We start from the raw sequence: 23,956 nt of genomic DNA on the forward strand, positions 1-23,956 counted from the left end.
CAGGAAAAGCAGTGATGTAATGTTCAGTTACAAAGCTATACTAATGAAAAATCTTATAATGGATTCAAGGACTGTGTGTAATAATTAAGCAGAATGCATAGTAATGAATCACATAATTATCACCCTTCACCGTTATGTTTGTGTACTCATACTGCTGTCATCAGCACCGTTTCTAGCTACACTGGCAGTTGTTTTTAATGAAAAAGCTCCAATAAATAGATTGTAAGAGCATTTAACAATAGACAGAAACAAATATAAATGATAGAATCATACACAGATTTAAAAGCTGGGACATTTTTCTTAAATACAGTAAGGTCCAAAATGTGTTGGACAAAGACACATTTTTTGTGGTTTTGCCTCTGTGCACCACAGTGGATTTTAAATGGAAAAAAAATCATCATCTAACTGAAGTGCAGATTTTCAGCTTTAACTCAAGGGGGTCTCAAAAATTATTGCAGTAGCTATTTAGGAATTATAGCCATTTTTATACATGGCACCCCCTTTTCAAAGGCTCCAAATTAATTGGGCAATTGACTGACAAGGAGTTTCATGTCCAGATGAGGCAGATTCCCCTGTTATTTCATGACAAGTGAAGCAGACATAAGATCAGATTCAAAGTGCTGAATTAGTTGTTTTTTTTTTAAACTTTTTTACTCTTATTTTAAATATGAAATCTAAAGTGGTGTCAGTGCAAGTGAGCGGGGCCATCATTAGGCTGAAAAACTACAATAAAGATAGCAAAATCAACAATCTAGTTCTTTTTTTAATGAGTGCGATGGCAAACTCAGCAACACCAAAGAGCTCAGGAAGTCCACAGAAGACAAAAATGGATGATGACAGAATTACTTTAAAAAAACGACTTCACAACATCTAATGATGCCAGTCTTGTGAAGCTAGTGTATCACTACCAAAGTCTACAATCAAGAAATGCCTTCATGGAAATAAAGACTGTTTACAACAAGGTAAAACCTCTGTCTACACTCAAGAACAGGAAGGCCAGATTAAGGCTAAAAGAGCCTGGCTCTTTAAAGAAACCTGTATGGGCCAATGAAACCAAAATGTTCTTGTACCAGAGCGATGGGAGGTGAAAAGCATACCGAATTATCTGTAAAACATGGTATTGGACATGCGTGGACATGTATGACTGGCAGTGGAACTGTGTCACTAGTGTTTATTGATAAGAGAGCTGGCTGTATAAATTGTGAAGTGTGCAGGGCTACACTCAGATGAAGTTCAGCCAAATGCTGAATGCAAAGAGCTTCACAGAGCAAATGGATAATGACCCAAAGCAAAATCAAAACCAATCCAAGAGTTTCTCATTCTTCAGTACAAGATTAACTAGTCACTTAATCTAAACCCAATAAAGCACACATTTCGTGTTAAATACAAATAAATACAGTCCTGGTTACATACATAAATATGTTAGGATGTTCAATTAATTTTTAGCCTCTGAAAATGGGAGACCATGTATAAAAAAAATGACTGTAATTCTTGAACAGCTAATGGATTGTTTTTTTTTTTTTTGTTGTTTTCTTGGTTAAACCTCTTGAAATAAAGCTGAAAGTCTGCACTTCAATCATAACTTGATTGTTTAATTTAAAATCCACTTTGGTAGTGAACAGAGGTGTAAAATAAATTCAATTTTGGACCTAATTGTAACAGGAACATTTGTTAGACAAGAAGACACAGCTAGTCAATGTTAGATAATCATGTATGAAAGTCAGAAAGAACATTTATTAGGAGAAAACATGTCAGTGTTATGTTTTCAGTTTGCTTCCTTTTCATGATATATAAAAAAAAAATGAAATATTGATATTTTTTAGGTTGTTAAACAGTTGGGACAAAGACACACATTGCCGCGTTTTTATAGCTAATCATTAGTTATTAGTAACAGAATCTGCATCACCATCTGCTGAACTGTGATATTTTACTCCGCCAACTCAGCTGTCGCAGAGTACTGTAAACAAAAGAACCTGCTCAACAAACAGGGAAATAATGACTGTTTTTAAATGACTTCAAGTTGGTTTTATGACACTTGAACCCATCAGCCAATATAAACACAAAAGCTGACATACAGCGCACATATATTCCAACAATGCAACAGCCTGAAAATACTGTCTGTCTCCAGCATCAGGCTGTTCATAGGCAGAAAATTAGACTCTCTCTTCCAAATTTTTAGACCCACAAGTCATATAGTGTCAGCCTGGCTGTGTTTTATACCCTTGGCACCCACTGTCATCGGGATTATAAGATGAAAGACAACTCACATCTTAAAGACTGAGCTTCAGCAGAATGTGATGATGAATACAGATTTCACACACTCTGTAAGAAATTGACAGAAATGTAGCCCATGGGGACTTGTCATAACCTGTCAGGACTTAAGAATGGAGCACTACATCCACACCATCAGATTATGATAATCAACTTCTTGCTCACTAGCTGCAGTGTATCATCGACCAAGGTTCCATTTACATAGTGTTAGTCATAGGTCTTACAGAGTCACAGCAACTCAATAAATGCATTTCGAAAAAGGTCACTTTCTTGAACACACCTTTTTAAACTCAATTAGAAATATAACTCTGCTATACAAATAAATATAGACATAAATAAGTCCCAGTTTGTTAAATTAAACTTTAAAAGGGAATTTCTCTTTAGATATGATTGCATATTAAATCACTTTAGGAGGTGGGATTTATAATGAGAATGTTTTTACTTCACTTTACAATGAATTTAAGCACGAGACTCAAGGTTGCAGATACTCAAAGTGCACAATACTTCCAAAGAAACTGAAACTTCCCTGAATTTCAAACTAAAAAAGCTTGTCAGTGTTGCAGCAGCTATTTTAAATTTTAAATGCAGGAAACAATGAAATAAGAAGAATCCAAATTCTTTGCAAAACTGTTAATATATGCCTCGTAAAATCATTACAAGGGATTAAAGTTTTTAATAGTATTCAAAATACAAATTACCATTCTCCTCTTGCCCATCAATCCATTACAATGCAAAACATCTTGAATGCTTTGTTTCCCAACTGCATCATCACCGGGACTTAATGGGATTCTTCCTTCATTTATTCAAGGTCAAAGCTCATCACTCCCACTGTCCTTTGCATTGTAAATCTGCTTCTCAACATGTCTGTGGGGGGAATTTGAATATAAGCTACAGCCACCACAATACTGATTTTTTAAAAAGAAAAAAACAAATAAATTCAATGATGATATATTATGATATCAAGCCAGCCTAATCAAACCTGCTTTATGAGTTTGATGATTAATTTGGGTCTTTTCGCAGCATCCAGTGCACTGAAGCAGGTTATGAACTTAGTCACTCTATTAGTGAGCAGGAAGCAGTTTCTGCACTTACTTGTGAGAGATGATTCTAAGATACAGCAACAAACACTCTGCTAGATGGGTATGGCATACTGTCACCCATCCAAGTCCTGACAGACCACTCAGAGCACAGCCGAGGGCTGTTGCACTGCTTTGACCGGTCCATCCAAACAACATACAAAAGTGATTAATGGATACAAATAAGACTGCTTAAATATGGCACACCTATCCTCAGCCAAGTGGAAGTTTACTGTTGGATCTGCCGTACTTACCTGGCAACGAAAAACCAACGTGCAGCATAACCAAAGTTATTAAATTTTTCTAACAGCTCATTTGATGCCGCAAGCATTTTCAATCAACCCGTACAACAGCAATTAGCTTCCCATGAACGATTTGCTTCTCAAGACACTCTTGAGTGCTGCTCAGAAACAAACATGTAAATGGAGACATTCCCAGTTCGCAATATTTGCGACATAAATTGAAAAGAAGCAAGCCTGAAAGGCAATATTACATTTGGGTTTTATCTCCTCCTTCAGCAGAGAAGAAGTATGATTGACTCTGAAGATAGTGCCATCACTCACTTAAAAACTGGACATCTTGAAGGGAGGGGGTTATTTCAGGGTTGATTAAAGATACAACATAGATAAGCAATCATATTTTTCCGAGTGGATAGATTCAACTGAAAGATTAGCAAGTTCAGTGTAAGTTAAGTATTACTCTATCAAACCTGCACTGCAAGAGATGGAATAAAGGACACGGGCACTCTGAGAATAGTAAAATACCTTAAAATAAGGAAATGGGAGTGAAACAGAGACAGCTAATATTGCAGCTTATCCCTAGGCTGCACCTATTTGTTTATTTATTCACTGGCCCATGTACAGAAGTCTACTTTATATCAAATAATGGCTACACCAGACCAAGCCAAGGTTTCCCTGCTGCTTTTTGGGTCTGTTTTTCACTCAGACAAAATGAGCTAATAACAATTAAACAGGCTGATTAAGCTTGAAATTGCATCAACGCACTAGACAACAGCAAACAGGGAGATCACAGGTTGCCTTATATGGAAAATGCTTAGAGCATAATATTAATCACAATAATAAACTGGGATTCCAGTAAACCACAATGAAAAACAGTAAGAACACATTGCCTGTGCAGGAGTCACTCTTTAAGAACATGCAGACACATTTCACAGTGTAACGCAGCTGCAGTCCTTGGGTGTGTTCAGATCTTTGAGGAGACATCATTGCATCAGCTGATGCCAGACAAAACTGCCTACTTGTTCCACTCTTACAATTTATTTCCAGTCAACTCGATTCACCTGACAGATTTAAACATCTGGACAAGGCAATTATTTCATATTACCTGGATCCAGGTCTCTGCTTTAAATAATTAAGTCTGTCACTCTAAATGGCTGAACCAAGCATATGTACTGTAAATGACTTTCCAATTGTTCCCTTTCCTACCAACTATACACAATGTTTTAAATGAATGAGGGTCTCCTATTACCACACAAGCAGAAGGGCACTTTACAGTTTAGTGAATTTCATTCATACCGAATAGTAAATGAAGAGTTTGTGTGTGACTGCCAAATGGAGTGTGGAATGAATCAAAGCACAGAGTATGGATGCTTGGTGATAGCTCGGCATCAGAACACCTCTCCTGAACAACTTCTCAAATTAAACAAAAATAAATCTGTTACATTGCATTGTTTTAAGTGACAATTGAGAAATTACTTGTTGAAAACAGATCACTCAGAGCAACAACAGAGAACATTTGAATACAAAACAGCTGCAAAATAATAATCAGTTAGGAGGCTTAATTTCAACACTGTGACTAAAGTGTCTGATTTGCACAAACAAAGGTTTACGTGCACTTAAACTGTGTATCTGACCTCAATGAACCCCATAATAGAAAATATAGGTTCCTTCAAGATGAACACACACACACTACATATGTTTTCTGTATTCTTGGAAATCAAACTGTCTTCTGAGATCACTGAGCAAGTAATAGCGGTATCTCACCTCAGGACCTTATCCTTATTAAAGATATAATTCATAACATTATAGAGCAGTAAAAACACAAACTAAAGCAAGACATCTGTTCCAAGTAAACTGCAAAGTCACATTGAAACTGGGTCTAAACTTATCCAGATTCAAAATAAAGCGGCAGACTATCAAAACGAGCAGGAAACGAGATAGGATTACAGCAGCTTAAAGGACAAGCACAAGAACCCCTGGCTACTTACTGTGGTGAAGTTCCCCGGGTGGCAGTCCTCTCCTCGAAAGGTGCACTGCAGCAGCATGTCACTGATGTCATGACCAGTTCGGTTATAGAAATCAGTCATGTTGAACAGTTTTGGCTTAAAGTTCAGGAAGTTTGCCTTATCCTTTAAGGCGGCCAGAACTTCAGGCTCAGCCAGGTGCGGGTTGGCTATTTGGTAGTTATTATTAAGGAGGGCCAGGAGCTCTCCCACATGATAGAGGTCATTCTTGGTGATTTTGGAGAAGCGGAACTCATTGAGGTTGCAGAAGGTAACTGCTGGGAAGGTGAGGTTTGTTGCCGCCACCTCGTCCAGCTTAGTGACGTGAGGATACTCCAGATAATATGACACCCGATCCATGCAGACCAGCATCAATAAGCCCAGTGAACCCAAGAAAGAAAGCGTCCAAAGAAATTGGCGGAATGTCATGTGCCCATAAGCGAATATGTGACTCATGCCATGTAGGGTGGACATGTTAGCAAAAGCTTGCAGGTTGGAGGGCCTGACGCTCTCTATGCTTTCCTCTGAGCTTCCCTTCATGGCTGTAGAGTGATGCTCAGCACTGTCACCCCAAGAACTTCAGGTTAGAGACTTTGCTTAGCAACAAGAATAGCAGAAACCAACCAGCAGTGTTGGTTTGCCACACTGCTTCTTTATTCCCTCAAGAAGTGGTAACGGTCTCAATAAATAGCCACCTTTAAAAGGGTTGCCAGTCTCTGTAACAGTTTTCTTTTCATGACAGTTCGCATTCCACTGAGCTGTTCTTGTAGTCCCAGGTCTCCCCTGTTCTTTCAGGCTTCTGTTTTATTATCTCCAAAGCTGTCTCTCACACTCCCTGCTCAGCTGTCCTTTGTAACGGCACCAAACACAATGACAGAAACAGCCACTTCTACCCAAACGCAATGCCTCCTGATTCCTGAGTCGTGTGAAAAGGAAGAATACGAGGGACAAGAAAAGAAAGAACAGAGAATATAGCAGGCGTAAGGATAGAGGCGAAAGATGAGGGGGGGGGGGCACTGCAATGAAAAGGGCTAGCGTTTGGAGAGAGGTGCTAAGCCTGAACAGTCAATGGGACCCTTCCTCCTCCAATCGGAGAGAATGCCTCTACATCGCTATGATAATGGGATGCAATGGTTTTGTGAATGAAGGTAATAAAGAGAGAAATGGCTCACTGGTCCCTCGCTGCCACCTTGCTTTTTTGCGCTTCTCCTTTCTTCCAGAAATGAAAATGAGGGGGTCAGAGACCTCCCACCAGCCCACCAGTGTGCTTGACAACCGGCGTTCACAGATTCCACGGGTTCCACTTCCTTATTTGCACAGATCTTCAGTTAATAGGGATGACCACCTCTTGACGCTTTACGATCACCCCCCACCAGCATAACCGCTAAAGCCGCTCCAAGACCCCAAGCTTTAGTCCTGTTAACATACAGATTTATATTCTGCCGTGTGGAGCCTTTCACTCTCTTTCTCGCATCCTCTCTCTCCCTCTCTCTCTCCCACCACTCCCCCATTTCTTGCTCTCTCTCTCTCGCTCTCTCTCCTCCTCTTTAGTAGTCAGGATCCATTCCACTGCTGAATGGCTGCTTTGTTTGTGTCTCTGTGCTCACAAGGGGAGTCTCTCAATCTGGACATCACCATCACTGTGTTATTATTTCTTAATCTGCTCCTACCTACTGTCCACATGTTAACCTTTTTATAACGATGTCAACAAGTAAAGTGTGAAAAAATGGCTTCCAAGCCACCTAATATAATTATAACTGAGTATTAATCCAGTCATCGATGAGATTTCCATTTTGTCTTTTATATATAAAAAATAAAACAAAAATTTTAAAAAGTTATTTTAAAAATGAACAAAAAGACATATATATATATATATATATATATATATATATACATACACACACACACACACACACACACACATATATAGCACATATATACATTTTCTTTTTGCTTCAAGCAATACAAAAATCCCAAAGCATTTCAGAGTCTTTCTGCAGCAGTCCTGGAACATTTATTTGTTGTGTGTATAATTACAGTTTAGGCTTGACCAGTAATGAAATTGGTGATTTTTCTTGTGGGGTCAAAAGTTCACCTCACCATTCTGACAAGCCCTTCAATTTCTCCTGGAACCAAACAAGACGATCACTCATTGGCTACTCAGGGATCACTTATTATCTTAACAATAGGTGGACTGCCAGGGATGAGACCACAGCCCTTTAGGCATCAATATCCTGTCCTGGCAACCGTGGAGCCCATAGGAACCTATAGCCAGAGTACTACAGAGGTATACATTTCACATAAACCCACAAAAAAAGACATTTGTCAAAGCTGAGATGGAATTTTAAAAATGCTCGCAGAAGGAAATGGAACATGATGCCTGAAGTGACAGGCTGTTGCACTTTTAAAATCTACCCATCACAACACAGGCTTTGAACATGTCTACCAAAACAAAATCTACAATATAACAATTTCCAAACTACAAGACAGTTGCATTTTTTTTCCCACCACAATATAAGAGCAAGATTAAGCCACTTTAATAACTCATAACATCATGACACGTCTGTATTTGTCTCATTTTATCCCTTGTCAAAATGTCATTAGCTTGATTAAGATGTTTGGATAAAGAAGCGGTTTGTGCTTGTCTCAATATTTGAAAATGAATACGATTCAGCTGCGCCCCTTTGCATTCACAGTGAGAACTGATAATGATTAATGTGCTAAAAAACACATTGATGGATGGTGCTTTAGCATTAGAGACCTTCACTGAGTTTAAATATGGCTTCACTCACAGAGCAGGGTTAGGCAACTCAATGACTGCGAGGTGAGAGTCACTAACAAACTAAAAAATCCTTCACCGAGGCGTCAAATTACTGCCTGAAACAGAAATCAAGTAGGAATTTGGCTAAATGCTTCTGGTACTTTATACATATTTGTGTAAAGTGACAGGAAAGCATTAAATCATAATGGATGCAGGGAGCATTAGATGTGGCATTCCCTGCACTAAAAACAGCCAATTCTGCTGTTTGCTGATAAGACAATATGTAGAAAAACACATGTTCAGCAACAACACCCAACCTCCTCTGCAAGGGCTGGGCTTTTGTTAATGTGATGAAATGTTACTAGAAAAAATGCAATACATTAGAACTGTGATTCTTATTTTCTGTGATTGTGAGTTAATTCCCAAACACCAAAAAAACAACAAAAACAAAGAAAAAAAAACCCTTGTTCAAATAAACAAGGTGGAAAAGCAATATTTTAAAATGAATTTGGGACTGTTTCACATTTAATGACTTCATAATTAACTGTGCAAATAGTTACATTTCGTAAACATTTCACAACAATGACAGATTAGTGGAGAAGGGCACTGAACTTGAGCACTACCTAATGAAACAATCTGTCGAACACAAACTGATGCACTTAAAAAAAAAAAACTCCCACAAACTGTGACAAGCAAAAAAAACCCAAAACAAAAACTGTCTATATATTGTGTTTTGCTTCAAAAGCCCTGCATCTGCACGCCTTTTGGATAATGATGGCTTTCCCTAAGTACCTATGCAGAAGAAGAGAAGCTGTTGTCCACTAGCAGAGAAAGAACATTGACAGAACAGCATCCGCTTTTTCCCCCTGATTCTTCATGTACCCAAACCCAGGACAAGTTTCAGCTGTCAGAGAGACGGCTTCATGTTTGACTCTAGAATACTTTGGTATACAGAGGAGTCAGTGACTGCAAGGTGCCCAGGTCCTGTGGCTGCAAATCAAATCATCACAAAATCATCACCCCTCCATCATTGTGCTCGACAGCTGGTAGGAGGTTTTTGTGCTGATATGCTGCATTTGGTTTTCGCCAAATGTGGCACTGTGCATACATCTCAAACATCTTCATTTTGGTCTTGTCTCCCCAAAGGACATTGTTCCAGAAGTCTTATCATTTGTTCAGATGCAACTTTGCAAACTTAAGCCCTGCTGTCATGATCTTAGAGAGAAAGGGCTTTCTCCTAGCCATCCTTTCACAGAAGCAATACATTTTTTTCTAAATGTACTGTCATGTAGAGCATAGGGTCCTATGCTCTACATGACATGAAGTATCCTTTTGAATCGAGATGTGACTCTGAATGAAATCACGGCACTAACAAATCAAATCAGATCATTAGATTGTTGAAGATCTGCACCACTGCTACCTTCACTCACTTGTATTAGAAAAACAGAAAACATTAAAGTGAAACTTTTGTGACACCAACAGCAACAATACTGACATATTTTCACTATAACCAAACAATCATTTAAAACCTCAATAGATTTAAATCCTCTTGATTAGAATTTAAAGTAGATGAATCACCCTTAATGGAATAAACATAGAAACATTCGTACACACCTCAATAAATATTCAGTATTTATCTTATAGTGATTTTCATCATCACTTTTGCATACATCTGCATTCTCTTTTCGACGTACACTCAGAAAATGCAAATGCTTTTCACACTGTATTTATTTCCATTTTCTATATTTTGATAACATCATCCTGTGTTAACATTAACAAACCTAAATTCACACTAGCAGGTAAGCCTGTTGTTGCAGTTGCAGCATGAAAGTGGGAGACTTTTCAGCAGTAATTGGCTTTCAAGTGGATGGTAGAATGCACAGCATAATGCAGTGAATATTAATTAGGAAGAGTAATATTTAAGGCACTACTAAGCACTGTACTCTCTTTGAAGGAGCCTTTGAATTTGACTTTAAACTATTAACTAATGTTCTGTAAAATTTCCAGGCCCCAAGCACCTCTGGGCTTTGGACTATGTACCATAAGGGACACAATATAATGTGTCTGTGTCATAAACACTGCTTACTAGCGATCACGAGAACCTGTTTTCTCATTATATACAAACAATGATGAAGTAATGTGTGATACAATTAAGCTTTAAGTCATAATCTATATTCCTCCATTTTTCTATATACGGTAGAATACTTCATTCAAATGGTAGATATCTAGTTTACAGTTCCATATATTGTTTTTTGTTTTTGTGGACTCAAACCGAATGTGTTGTATATTCGTCCATAAAAGCTTGCAGCACTGCCAGAAATGTGACCAAATGCATCCGCCTGGAAGACTTACTGAAAATAGTTTCTATTATTTGTGCTCTGACTGTAACAGAGTTTAGATTAAAATGTATACACAGTCACAAACACTGATTCATTCTCATTCATGAGAACGAGGCTGCAAAACCTTTGGCAATCTTCAGAGTACTCTTAACACAGCTTTACCTGGTCTGACAATAAATGTGAAAACAGCACGTGATTACAGCTGCCACTTTATGTGACTCTAAACGGTGCTGGACATTAAGTAATGAGCTATAATTACGACAGTTCAGCAAAAAATTCCCATGACAAGCAAACCGCCCTGATATGATGCAGAGCTAAAAAAAAGAGCAATTACAGCAAGTCCTTCTATGCAGTGCCCAAGTTATGGAGATTTGGCAAGCACCTCTGAGAACAGATTACCCTGTTAGCAACTGGACACGGTATTAAAGCAGATGACATTTAAGAGCGCATATATCATTAAGTAAAGAATGAGAAGCAAAGATGCAACACTGCACTGGAGGGGGCAGTGCCAGGATGAAGACATAATAACAGACCCTGAACTATTGATTAGATTAAAAGTGTGATCCCAGCCTCTAAGCACTTTGTTTTCCAATATACAGTTTTCGAAAGTTGGCACAAGCACATTTGTAACAATGTTACTGTGACTATAAGAACAAAGTCAATAAATGTAACAGAGTTAGTTTTTTTGGCTAAAAATAGTTAAACAGCCAAAAAGTGCAAAAGCAGATTGGTGCTTCAATTGTTAAAACATGTGATTGAAACCTAATATGTTAAAGAGCCAAACTCTTTGTCACAACACTGCAGAATATGGAGTAACCGCTTTTTCATCCCCGCAGGAACAGATGCTACATTTAAATGCTGGGCTTCTTAAGGGCTTGGAAAGATTTAAGATCTCTATCATCCAAACTCTGATGTTATCATGTCTTTTCAATAACCGAGACGCATTTTTAATCTGAATAGAAAGCATTTTTCACTTTCTACAGCTGCAAAGCTTTATAGAGCTTCAACATAATTCACATACTGGATCTCCACTAACACCTGCTGAAAATGTCACAACAGAGGGCTGTTTAAAAGAAGGAATCGCATCACAATTTTATAATCTGCTCTTTCATACCAGAGTTCACAATCTAAGCTGAATGCATGGAACGAAGATTTGGAAACTGAAATCTCTGCAAAGGATTGGAAATCAACTTGTGGTGGAACTGATACTCGGCTGGTGAACCATTGCCTCAGATCAACACACTAAGAGGTCAAAATGAATCTAAGGCTCTCTTGTCCATCCCTCCCTGTAGCTTTTACAAAAAACAGAATCACATGATTATGAAAAACACCCTCTTAATTTTGCTGAACCTCAATTACAGCAGGCAGTATGGATGTAGGCACATAAAATCTTCTTTAGTCCCTCTAACTATGAATTTTACAAAAAAGTAATGGAGGAAAACAAAGGATTTCACAGTGTTTGGACACATTTATTTGCTCACACTGGCTGCTGGTCTGCTTGATCTGCAGTTGGAAAATGAAACTGAAACTTTCATATTGTTTGTTTACTTTTAGTATCTTCAGAGGTATCGTACTGCTAATCGCTCTACTGGATATCAAACCAGCCTCCTTTTCATTTGATTAACTACAAAGTAGCTCTAGAGCTTTGGCAAAGTCACTCTAAACAGGACATTTTTCCTCCACTTCACAACAGTTCTCATCTTTACGTAATAAAAAGTACACAATTTTAGTTATTGTTGTTCTATAATTTCATAAATGCAGCAGAAATATGGTGTTACTGTAACCATCTAATGATAAATAGCCCACTGCAGAGCAGACACATGAGTAATGTTGGAAATTATCCTTCTACTTCAGGCTATGTACTCTTCATTAAGACAAGATAAGAGAAGAGTTATTCAAAGCTAGGACATTTCTTGTTACAGCAAATAAAAGTTAAAAAAGTTAAAGTTGAAAAAACAAATAAGTTAAACACAACAAACCTATAAAAATAGCTTAAATAAGTAGGCACTGTAAGATTCAGTATTTACTGGGTCTCCATTCACATTTTTTATCTCAATAATTTAATAAGCCTGGTACAGTTCCTTTAATAGCACTAAACCTAAAACTATTCGCACTTTGTTTGTGTAAAACAAACCCCCCCTCACCCACCCACAACACACACACCTCCACATGTTACCCAGAGGTTACCCATTAGATAAGACAAATTATGTCAAAACGTTTGAACTTTTTTTCTAGTCTTGCCTTTTTCAGGGTGGGGGTTAAGACTTTATAACCAATGTTAAGCACAATGCTGTGTTGTTATCAAGGCTTTGGACTGCTCATTCAATGACTGCAAAATGAAAGTGTGGGCATGCTCACAGAAACAGATGTATTTGTATACATCATTGAGACACAACATGAGCTGTAATAACTGCAGATATCGAGCCGAGTTTCATTCTAAGGGGCAACAAACTCTATAGAAAAGAATACAATAAAACAAATATGTTTCAAAGCCTTAAGCAACATTAAACTGTGAAGAAGAAGAAGAAAAAAGAACAACATCTCACTTTTTGTATGTGACAGTCAGACAGATTCACCTTTTTTTCTCATCTTTTCTTCTGAGTTGCAAAAGTTCAGCAGCAAAAATCTGTCAAACAACAGAAACAAAAAGATGGCCTTCTCATCCAATGGCTGCTACTTAATAGGTGACAGTTGCTGCAAATGACCTTGCATAAATGCTATTCTGAGATAAAAGCCGATTCATATGTAAGCTACTGCTCAATGTGTGCTTGCGACAGGAAAAGACAAATTCCTGGACTCTGGAATAAGTACTGGCATAATGCAGCACTATGAAGAAATTTGGCTCTGTTCAAACACTTTGTGTTAACACTGAGAATTCACTGATTAACACAAATGTGCAAATTTCAAACAGAAAAAGAAAGACAGACAATTTTAAATCTACGACATCTGTTCAGTGATAAAGAGTAAATCCTTAAGCTCAGTTCAATTCAATTTTAATTCAGTTCACTTCAGTTTTATTTGTAGCACGATCAAATCACAACAGTTGCCTCAAGTTGTTTTATATAGTAAGGTAAAGATCTAAAATAATACAGAGAAAACCTCAACAATCGGATGACCCCCTATCAGCAAGCATTTGGCGACAGTGGAAAGAAAAAACTTCCTTTTAACAGGAAGAAACTTCTGGTAGGACCAGATACAGGGAGGGGCAGCTACCTGCCACACCCAGTTGGGGGTGAAGTTAAATAGTATGGATTTTTTTTTTCCTGCAATACACTTTTTTTCCATATTGCATAATACTGTCTAATTTCCACCAGAACAGCTTGGGCACAGGACACTAGACCTCTAGGCGTCTCCTGTAGTGTGGCTGTGAAGTGGGCCCTCTGTGAAACCTGTCATCATTATCATCATCATCATCATCGTCATTAGAGCATCGTATGGAAGCTCAATCAAGTTGGATCTTTTGGAGCTGGATGCTTTGCAGCTTTTGCTGTGAGGTGCAAACCCAGTATCGTGCAGGGGGAGGCTGCTGCTACCTGGGAGCGCTTTTGCCATAGAGGCATGCTTGGTCTGCAGCAATATTTAGGTGGGTAGTCAGTCGCATCCACACAAATGCTCATTGTTTTCTAGCAGACAATGCAATGCAATGTTACATCATCTATCGGTGACTTTAATGTTTTAGCTGAACGCTATATATAAATTATGTATGCTTTTTGATGAGCAGATACCACTTGACAGAACTGCAGATTCAAGTTTTTTAAAAAGTAGTCCAGAGTTTTCAAGCATTAGAGAATTCAGTTGCCTTAAGCAACCTAAAGTGCCTATTTCAGAAAAGCAAATTTACCTACATTTTGTAGACACCTATAAGGAAATAAATTGTATGTATTTCAAATGTCACTTCAAACATGTTTAAGGCTGTAGAAAGCTTTGTTATGATGGAAATGAATGAGCATAACACAGTGCTACACCGTTTAGAGAGATTTGTATGTGAATCATTTGTATTCAGTTTACTTCCTGTACCTTGGAGCTCATCGATCAAACAGATAAACTGCTGTTGATACAGAAGCTAAGACCTCCAGTATGCACAAACGGATCAGACAAGATTGATAAAGCTTTCGACTGCAATTTTGTCTAACACGTTCACTAGCGTGCCAGTGCTAGGAAATATCTTATTGCTATATGGAGAAAATATTTTCCAACTAAAATCATAAAGATGCAACAATGCTGAGAATTTCAAAGAATAAAAAAAGTAACCGCACTGCTTTAAAGACAAAGTCAAATGCTGATATGTTTTTATAATCACGTTGGCTCTAACTCGTCCTTGAATATCCTATTTAATGAATAGATCACATGCTGAAGGCCAATTTGGACGGTAAACTTTTCATTCCAGATAAAACAACAACAACAATACCTGGAATAAATACAGGCCTGGAGCATAAACATTTAATCTTAATCATCAGCATGAAAAGCTTACATGTATCGGGGATGGAAAGAGCCCAGAATCAAACACAAGCTTAGAGATGTAAACACGGCACTACTAAGCAAACAGCCACAATCACACATTTACACCAGCCCAGACTGAAATATACAGGGAGTGCAGAATTATTAGGCAAGTTGTATTTTTGAGGAATAATGCTATTATTGAACAACAACCATGTTCTCAGTGAACCCAAAAAACTCATTAATATCAAAGCTGAATGTTTTTGGAAGTAGTTTTTAGTTTGTTTTTAGTTTTAGCTATTTTAGGGGGATATCTGTGTGTGCAGGTGACTATTACTGTGCATAATTATTAGGCAACTTAACAAAATACAATTATATACCCATTTCAATTATTTATTTTTACCAGTGAAACCAATATAACATCTCCACATTCACAAATATACATTTCTGACATTCAAAAACAAAACAAAAACAAATCAGCGACCAATATAGCCACCTTTCTTTGCAAGGACACTCAAAAGCCTGCCATCCATGGATTCTGTCAGTGTTTTGATCTGTTCACCATCAACATTGCGTGCAGCAGCAACCACAGCCTCCCAGACACTGTTCAGAGAGGTGTACTGTTTTCCCTCCTTGTAAATCTCACATTTGATGATGGACCACAGGTTCTCAATGGGGTTCAGATCAGGTGAACAAGGTGGCCATGTCATTAGTTTTTCTTCTTTTATACCCTTTCTTGCCAGCCATGCTGTGGAGTACTTGGACGTGTGTGATGGAGCATTGTCCTGCATGAAAATCATGTTTTTCTTGAAGGATGCAGACTTCTTCCTGTACCACTGCTTGAAGAAGGTGTCTTCCAGAAACTGGCAGTAGGACTGGGAGTTGAGCTTGACTCCATCCTCAACCCGAAAAGGCCCCACAAGCTTATCTTTGATGATACCAGCCCAAACCAGTACTCCACCTCCACCTTGCTGGCGTCTGAGTCGGACTGGAGCTCTCTGCCCTTTACCAATCCAGCCACGGGCCCATCCATCTGGCCCATCAAGACTCACTCTCATTTCATCAGTCCATAAAACCTTAGAAAAACCAGTCTTGAGATATTTCTTGGCCCAGTCTTGACGTTTCAGCTTGTGTGTCTTGTTCAGTGGTGGTCGTCTTTCAGCCTTTCTTACCTTGGCCATGTCTCTGAGTATTGCACACCTTGTGCTTTTGGGCACTCCAGTGATGTTGCAGCTCTGAAATATGGCCAAACTGGTGGCAAGTGGCATCTTGGCAGCTGCATGCTTGACTTTTCTCAGTTCATGGGCAGTTATTTTGCGCCTTGGTTTTTCCACATGCTTCTTGCGACCCTGCTGACTATTTTGAATGAAACGCTTGATTGTTCGATGATCACGCTTCAGAAGCTTTGCAATTTTGAGACTGCTGCATCCCTCTGCAAGATATCTCACTATTTTTGACTTTTCTGAGCCTGTCAAGTCCTTCTTTTGACCCATTTTGCCAAAGGAAAGAACGTTGCCTAATAACCCTGATATAGGGTGTTGATGTCATTAGACCACACCCCTTCTCATTACAGAGATGCACATCACCTAATATGCTTAATTGGTAGTAGGCTTTCAATCCTATACAGCTTGGAGTAAGACAACATGCATGAAGAGGATGATGTGGACAAAATACTCATTTGCCTAATAATTCTGCACTCCCTGTATTCAGTATTTAACATTAAAAGAGAAGAGTGAAAAACCTATGGGCTCACTTCTATTACCTGCTACCATTAATTTGTCCTTACTTCTGGCAGTAATAGTCGTATTACTCCTCAAATGAAAAGTTTTCCATTTCAAGTTTTTCAAAATAAACACAAAGAAAAAGGAAATTTCAACAGTTAGTACAGCAGTCTATATTTAAACACGTGATTTCTGTTTGCTAATGAGAGCAGTAATCATGAAAATCATCATAAATAATGTAAGTTTTGCATTTGTAAAAGTTCAGCTGAAGCATAAATTCTGACATGTGAAAGGGGACATGTCCGGAGAGGTCAAAAGGATGGATGGGTGGATGGATGTGGCAGGAAACAATCATTAGCATCACACTGAATTTTTTTTTTTTTTCAATCTATCCATTCACTCTGCTCTATTATCTTTAAAGCACTGGTGGAGTACAGCCACAAAGAGACTGGGCAACTAAGAGTCACCAGTAAACCTCCATCCATCCATTTGCTTCTGCTTACCCTTTTCAGGGTTGTGAGGGGCGCTGGAGCCTATCCCAGCTGTCATAGGGCGAGAGGCAGGGTACACCCTGGACAGGTCGCCAGTCTGTCGCAGGGCCAACACACAGGGACAGACAACCATTCGCACTCACATTCACTCACACCTAGTGACAATTTGGATTATCCAATTAACCTATCCCCACAAGCTGCATGTCTTTGGACGGTGGGAGGAAGCCGGAGTACCCGGAGGGAACCCACACAAACACGGGGAGAACATGCAAACTCCACACAGAAAGACCCTGGCCTGATGGTGGAATTGAACTCAGGACCTTCTTGCTGTGCGGCAACAGTGCTAACCACCGTGCCGCACCAGTAAACCTAACTTGCATATTTTGGACTGTGGGAGGAGAGTGGTGCGGTTAGGGGAAACCTTCACAGGTACAAGGAGATGGCAAAAAGACTGCCAGCTGGCCACCTGGGGTTACCGAGCCTTCTTGCAGCAGTCCAATCCTCTGCACCACTGTGCCCCATTAAGAGTGCAGAGTTAATTTTGTCACACTAAAAAATACTACTGTGAACAAAATGAACTCTGGGCTTTGGGGCTGGGGTTAAAGCTTTAATTCAACCTTGCGCATAATGGCATGCATTTTTAATAAACACAGTGCGCATTAATCTATCGGAAAACCGTATAACCTTACATGTCTGGCTGATTGTCACCTAAACACTGGATATGACTGCAAATGGAACTCAGAGGTGTTGTTGATAAATGTTATGATGCTTAATAGCATCCACATGTTTGGTACATTTAATGACCCACGAGGCAGAAGGAAGATTAAAGTGGATTGCAATTAAATCAAAAGCAAGTATAGAAATCCGCTTTCAAGCGCATGTCGAGTCTTTAAAACTAATGCAAGTCCGCCACCCAGTGGACACCATTGTTAGGCGCAACATCCTAAATATAGAAATCTACTTCCACTTGCAATAAAAAATGTAAAACTAAATAAATAAAGCCACTAAAACACAGAATACGAAGGAAAAAAGGAATAATACTATTGTGATAAATAACCGTTCTCATGGTCAGTATTTGGCTATACTTTGATGTCTATCAGTCTAGCCTAGAGAAGCAAACCAGGTGAAGTAAATTAATGACTAATTAAGGCACGCTACATAAGCAGCTGCCCGTCAGCCAAGCTTTGGGATAACCGCTCCTGAATAAGTGGATATAGCAGTTTTGACTAGTTAACATGACTAACGACGTATCCAAAAAGAAGGGGAAGAGTTCAACTGAGAAAAAAGCCAAAAGAAAAGCCAAAAGAAGAGAGACTTACGCGATGTACATCTATAAAGTTTTGAAACAGGTGGGTGAAGAAGAAGAAAGGCGCAACGAACCTTACGGCTGCCTCGGTTTTCTTTGTCCTCTAATTAAGTTGCATGGCAACCCTTCTTCCTGCCCTCAGGTTCATCCGGACACGGGGATTTCGAGCAGAGCCATGAGCATCATGAACTCCTTCGTCAATGACCTGTTCGAGAGGATTGCCACAGAAGCGTCCCGCCTGGCTCAGTACAACAAGCGCTCCACCATCACCAGCAGAGAGGTGCAAACTGCGGTGAGGCTGCTGCTGCCCGGGGAGCTGGCTAAACACGCCGTGTCTGAGGGAACCAAGGCCGTCACCAAGTACACCAGCTCCAAGTGAAAACTTCCAGTGCGTTATGTTGAGGAATTTAAACTTGAGAGTTGGCAGATTTGTAAGCTGGTCATTAAAATATTTCACAAAGCCATGATCTTCTATTTTCTTTCAATTAAAATCAGTTATACAGCGATAAAAAGAAACACAAAAATGTCAAGAAGCTGTTGTATTATTAACTGCAATAGCCGGTCGCATGACAGCCACGGGAAGCCGACGGGTAAAGAGATCGGTTGTTATCGGATTATGTCGTTGAAGAGAAATTGTTCGAGCCATGTTTCCGAAGTAACAAAGAGGCGACTGGATTGCAGCCATTCAAAGATCAAATATAACGTCCTAGAACACTCCAGCTCACAGGTTAGTCTGCTCCAAGCATTTACACAAAGGTCAGTCTGCTGTTGTAGTTAATGCGTCATTTTTCTTAACATAATTGGTGATATAGGTTACAAGCAAGTCTGGCGCTGAACAGAAATTGTCGCGCTATGCTCCTTTATTTATTGTGCATAAATAGTAAATTATCCTGACACAATATTGCGTTTCGCTTCTGTTATTATGGTACACTGATAAAAACACATACTTTTATTCACAGGATAAAACAGGGTTTTTGTATCACTAATTGTCCAGTACGATTACAGCATACAATATTATTGTCACTGCTACATTTCTGTGATGCTACCAGAAATTATTTCCACTACTAATTAATTACCGTTGAGCTCAAAGGTCCTATTAATAAACGGTTAACGAATGTGTATTTATGAAGACGATTTGTGAGACTGGTAAACTTATGATACGTACGATGGTCTTTCGTTCTACACGGTGCATTTCAAGGTCCTGCACCCATCCGTCGGTAAACTGTACCTGGGCTTGTTGCAGTGACCGGAAGTTACTAAACTTCATGAGTGTATGCACTCACTCCAAGAACCGTATAATTATAAATATGCATATAAATATGCTAAGATGAGATAGCTGACTTCATCTAACTAGCAAATGTTGTCCAGGCTACGTTGGTGATACAGTTTTTTTTAATGTGTATGATATTTTTGTCATGCGATTTTAAAGCTGGTCCTACAACCGCATCCAAGAATAACATGCAGCTTATCTCAGAACTGTCGGTGAAAATTATTCTTGGAGCTAAGTTTAATTGAGCTGCATTTTAAAGAGGTGCAATTTCACAATTTGTGTATATTTTCTAAGTTCACTATTTTGTATGTGTTGAGAAAAACACAGATTTTAAAATTACATGGTCTAATATTTACATTTAGCATATAACTGCAACATTATTTTTTCGTTTGTTTTTTTTAAAGACTCGAAAGGACTTGAAATTCAAAGTTTCAGACTTGTGACTTGACTCGGACTTTTACACCAGTGACTTGAGACTCGACTCTGACTTGCCTGACATTACTTGAGACTTGACTTGAGACTTGAGGATAAAGACTTGAGACTTACTTGAGACTTGCAAAACAATGACTTGGTCCCACCTCTGGTATACCGCAGTGTGATGGCAAACTAGAAATTACTCATTTGGAAGCCAGTAGCACTCCGCATTTAAACATTAACATTCCTTTCACCGGCTTGATAACTTTTATAAAAGCCAATAAAGTCAATACAACAGCAATAACCCTTTAGAAATTCTACCTTAGCAACCCATTTGTGCACTGAATGCTATCATGTTTTGTCGGGGAGCTTGAATATTTCTATATATCAAGAATGTCCAAATTAAGCTCCATTAGCGAATTTTCTCTTACCACAATGAGCGAACATGGTGTGGTAGAGGTCTGCCATATTTCACCGGTACAGTCTAATGTATGGATCTATATGTCTGCTGGATGCCGTCCATAACAAACCTATTGAAAACATGGTTCTGATTAAAACATGACATCACACTTTCTTTCTGATTACAGATGCAGATTACAACAGCAGCAGGCACAGGTGGGCACTTAAACAGGTGTCTCCAGTTTCACCATGTAAACTTGAACCTGATCACTGCCAGGTAATATCGCCTTGATTTTTTAACGTATACTTTCTATTATGATTCGAGACCTCATAGTCTGTACGACCACAAATAATAGTCTCTTTTTCACTTCAGACATCGTCATCATCATCATCGTCATAACAGTTTTGATATTATCAGAAGCACCTGAGCGGTTGTAACTATGAAAAGTGACGTTAGAAAATTAGCTAAACTATAGCTTAGCTAGCTAGCAAGTCATCCTGTTAACCCTGACGACGATGAAAGAATGAAGGGAGGTTTATTTAACATGTGTGAGTGTATGCTGACTTATGCCATGTACTGAAACAAAAAAAGTGTCTTTGGTTTTGGTCACTAATCATTTGAACTCATTTCCGGATTGTCTGTCCAGCTACGAGAAAATAGAAGAAAAAAAAGTAAAAGAAATAATTTTTAAAAGTTATTTCTGAAATTTTGTCCATCATGATAATGGAAAAAATGAGATGATAATTTTATAAAATAAGAGCAATTACTTAATTGAAGGAAAACTTAGTGGTGTTTATAAGTTTCGAAGTTTGGTATGTTGTCAACATTTGTTTTGTGTTGTTTTTGACTAAATACACACTAGCCCTCTGTTTACTTATATTTTAAAATACAGCAATCTTTTCACTTATGATGAAGTTCATGCAAACCTCTGCAAGATCTTTATCTGGCTAGGTCATCCTTAAAATTGAAATATTTATAAACTAACAGAGGAGATAAAGCAACACTGTGTCCTTGTTATGCATTATAATCAGGTTTTTAAGAGACGGCACCATCAGCTGAATGCTACTTGATTACAGGATAATGACACTAGCGTTTGCACCAGTTCAATCTGCATAAAGCGGAGGAACTGATAAAGGTCTCTCTAATTAGGATGGTGTTTACATCGGGCTTTACATACACCTATTAGACTGCACTTATCAACGTCCCACAAAGCCAGACTTACTGTGATAATGCAGGTTGCCACTGACTGTTATTGTTGAGATACCATCTCAGATATTTCCTAGTATTCTTGGTAATGATATGAAATCTAGAGACGTTATTATGAGGGTGATACGGCCTTTAATGGCAGTGACTTTGTTCATAATAATCGTGGCCATTTAGGTTTTGTGTCTTGCACTCTTCCCCATATCCCCTCTTATGCCCATGCCTAGTAGTAGTCATCGCTGTCTCCTTTAGGCAGACTGCTATGAACACATTATGGATGGGTGCATTAGTGAGTGATGCAGAGCCTGGGATGACTTGCCTTGTTTTCATGTGAGAGTGCATCATTAGAAAATGTTCCACTTGGCAGGGAAGCGCGTATTAACTGCAACCGCAATGAAATGAGGTTGTGATAGATGGTTAAAGTTATACAGGACTATTAGGTTGAAATATGAACCTCTCAATTGTCATGATGAAACAGAGGGCTATTTGCGTGGTGATCAGTGCATTGAGAGACAATTGGAATCTGCAAAGACCCATACAATACATTATAGGTAGTGGGCTAAGGGCTGAAAGAATACAGAAAAAGTAATCATGCTTCCACTGAATGGTCTGGGGCTACTGTTCAATTCAAGGCTCTATAAATTCATTTAGGTTCTTCACCAACATCTCAAGCATTGTGATGAGATTTGAGGAAAATTTGCAAACAGGAAACCTCACCTAAGCCCAGTTGTAGACTTTTATGTGTCACATGTATAGAAGCAAAGCATTGCTGATTAGTTATCCAAGATGTTTAATGGTATGAAATATGCAAAGCAGATTGTGTGTGCCTAGCTTAATACAACTGGATGAACTATAGTATGATACAAGGAAAATTAGAACAAGTGAGCCCGGATTAAAATCGGAAAATACATACAGTAAGTGCAACAGCTAGCTTGTCTTTAGATAATGTCAATAGCCAATTAAACTTGCCTATCATCTCTTATCAGTTGTTCCACGACCTGAATGCAAACTTCATGGCAGAGACATGTGCTGAAATGTGTATCTAGCGTATTAACCAGCACAGAGTTGCTCAGGCACTGATCTCGCTTTTTCTGATAGGAATAACATGAAATAACACATAAACCACTAAGATAAGAAACACCTGATGGATAATTGATCCATGTCTAAACTTGGACGGTCTTTCTGACTCTCTTAAGCTAACAGCAGAGCCAATTGCAAACACATTAGCATTTAATATTACTGTAATTACTGTGTACATTTCATTATGTTCCCAGTATATTAAATGACTGCTCAGTGTGGAGGGAGGGCTATAGTTTAATTTCTTTCTGTAGTACTGTGGCACACAGTACTCAAAATAGCATTAAGAGCCTCATAATCAGAGGGAACTAATTGCCTATGATTGCATAAATGAAGTGCCTCGCGCTCATCAGGGCCGTTGCTGATGTCCAGCCTCTTACTGACTGCCTTGGGATAGGAAGGTGGTTGACCACAATGCAGAAAGCCTTGGAGAGGCAGCTACTGGTGGGTAATGTGAGGAAACCATAGATTTAATATGTCCACAGGGGGCTGTGAGGGCAGGGGGTGTTACTGCTGCTGATGTTTTTTTGTTATCATCAGAGTTGCCTCCGCTTCACAGAGAGAGAAAAGGGGGGAAAAAAGGAAACACGAATGCCCACCATTTGAGAAATGAATTTATCGAAGTGGCTGTCTTTTTCCCCATTAGTAAGTGTTTAGTTCAGCGTTTTAAATAATTGCGTTACCAGGAATGATATTTAAAATACATTTGGGAGTCAATGAGGCGGGAAAGTGCCTACATGTTTTGCTGATGACACCCGGGCCATTTGGAAGACATCAAAGTAGAGAGGAGGTAGCCCAGATGCATATTATAAACTCATTATGTATATCATTTAAAAGGATGTACTCCAGCCACAAAAACAATATTCCTAGTCTCTCTCTGGTAATGTGTGTTTTCAAAGTTGAAACTCTTACTCGCCTTCAGTTTAATGTGGCATCTATTACCAACTG

At 38.8% G+C, this 23,956-nt stretch overlaps 2 protein-coding genes across 2 annotated transcripts; one reads left to right on the plus strand and one right to left on the minus strand.

The window, feature by feature from the left end:
* Positions 1–5,529: 5,529 nt before the first annotated feature.
* LOC146613338 (acid-sensing ion channel 1C-like) lies at positions 5,530–6,129 on the minus strand. Its single transcript, XM_085377798.1, has one exon. The coding sequence runs from the start codon at positions 6,127–6,129 to the stop codon at positions 5,530–5,532; it is 600 nt and encodes a 199-aa protein (XP_085233924.1).
* Positions 6,130–18,573: 12,444 nt separating this feature from the next.
* Positions 18,574–19,023, plus strand: h2bk1 (H2B.K variant histone 1). Its single transcript, XM_085379125.1, has 2 exons — positions 18,574–18,687; positions 18,787–19,023. The coding sequence occupies exons 1-2, from the start codon at positions 18,574–18,576 to the stop codon at positions 19,021–19,023; spliced, it is 351 nt and encodes a 116-aa protein (XP_085235251.1).
* Positions 19,024–23,956: the final 4,933 nt, after the last annotated feature.

Source organism: Diplotaxodon limnothrissa, linkage group LG18 (genome assembly GCF_057381915.1).
Source record: "Diplotaxodon limnothrissa isolate DT_005_m linkage group LG18, D_limnothrissa_male_GT1.1, whole genome shotgun sequence".
Classification (NCBI taxonomy): Eukaryota; Metazoa; Chordata; class Actinopteri; order Cichliformes; family Cichlidae; genus Diplotaxodon; species Diplotaxodon limnothrissa.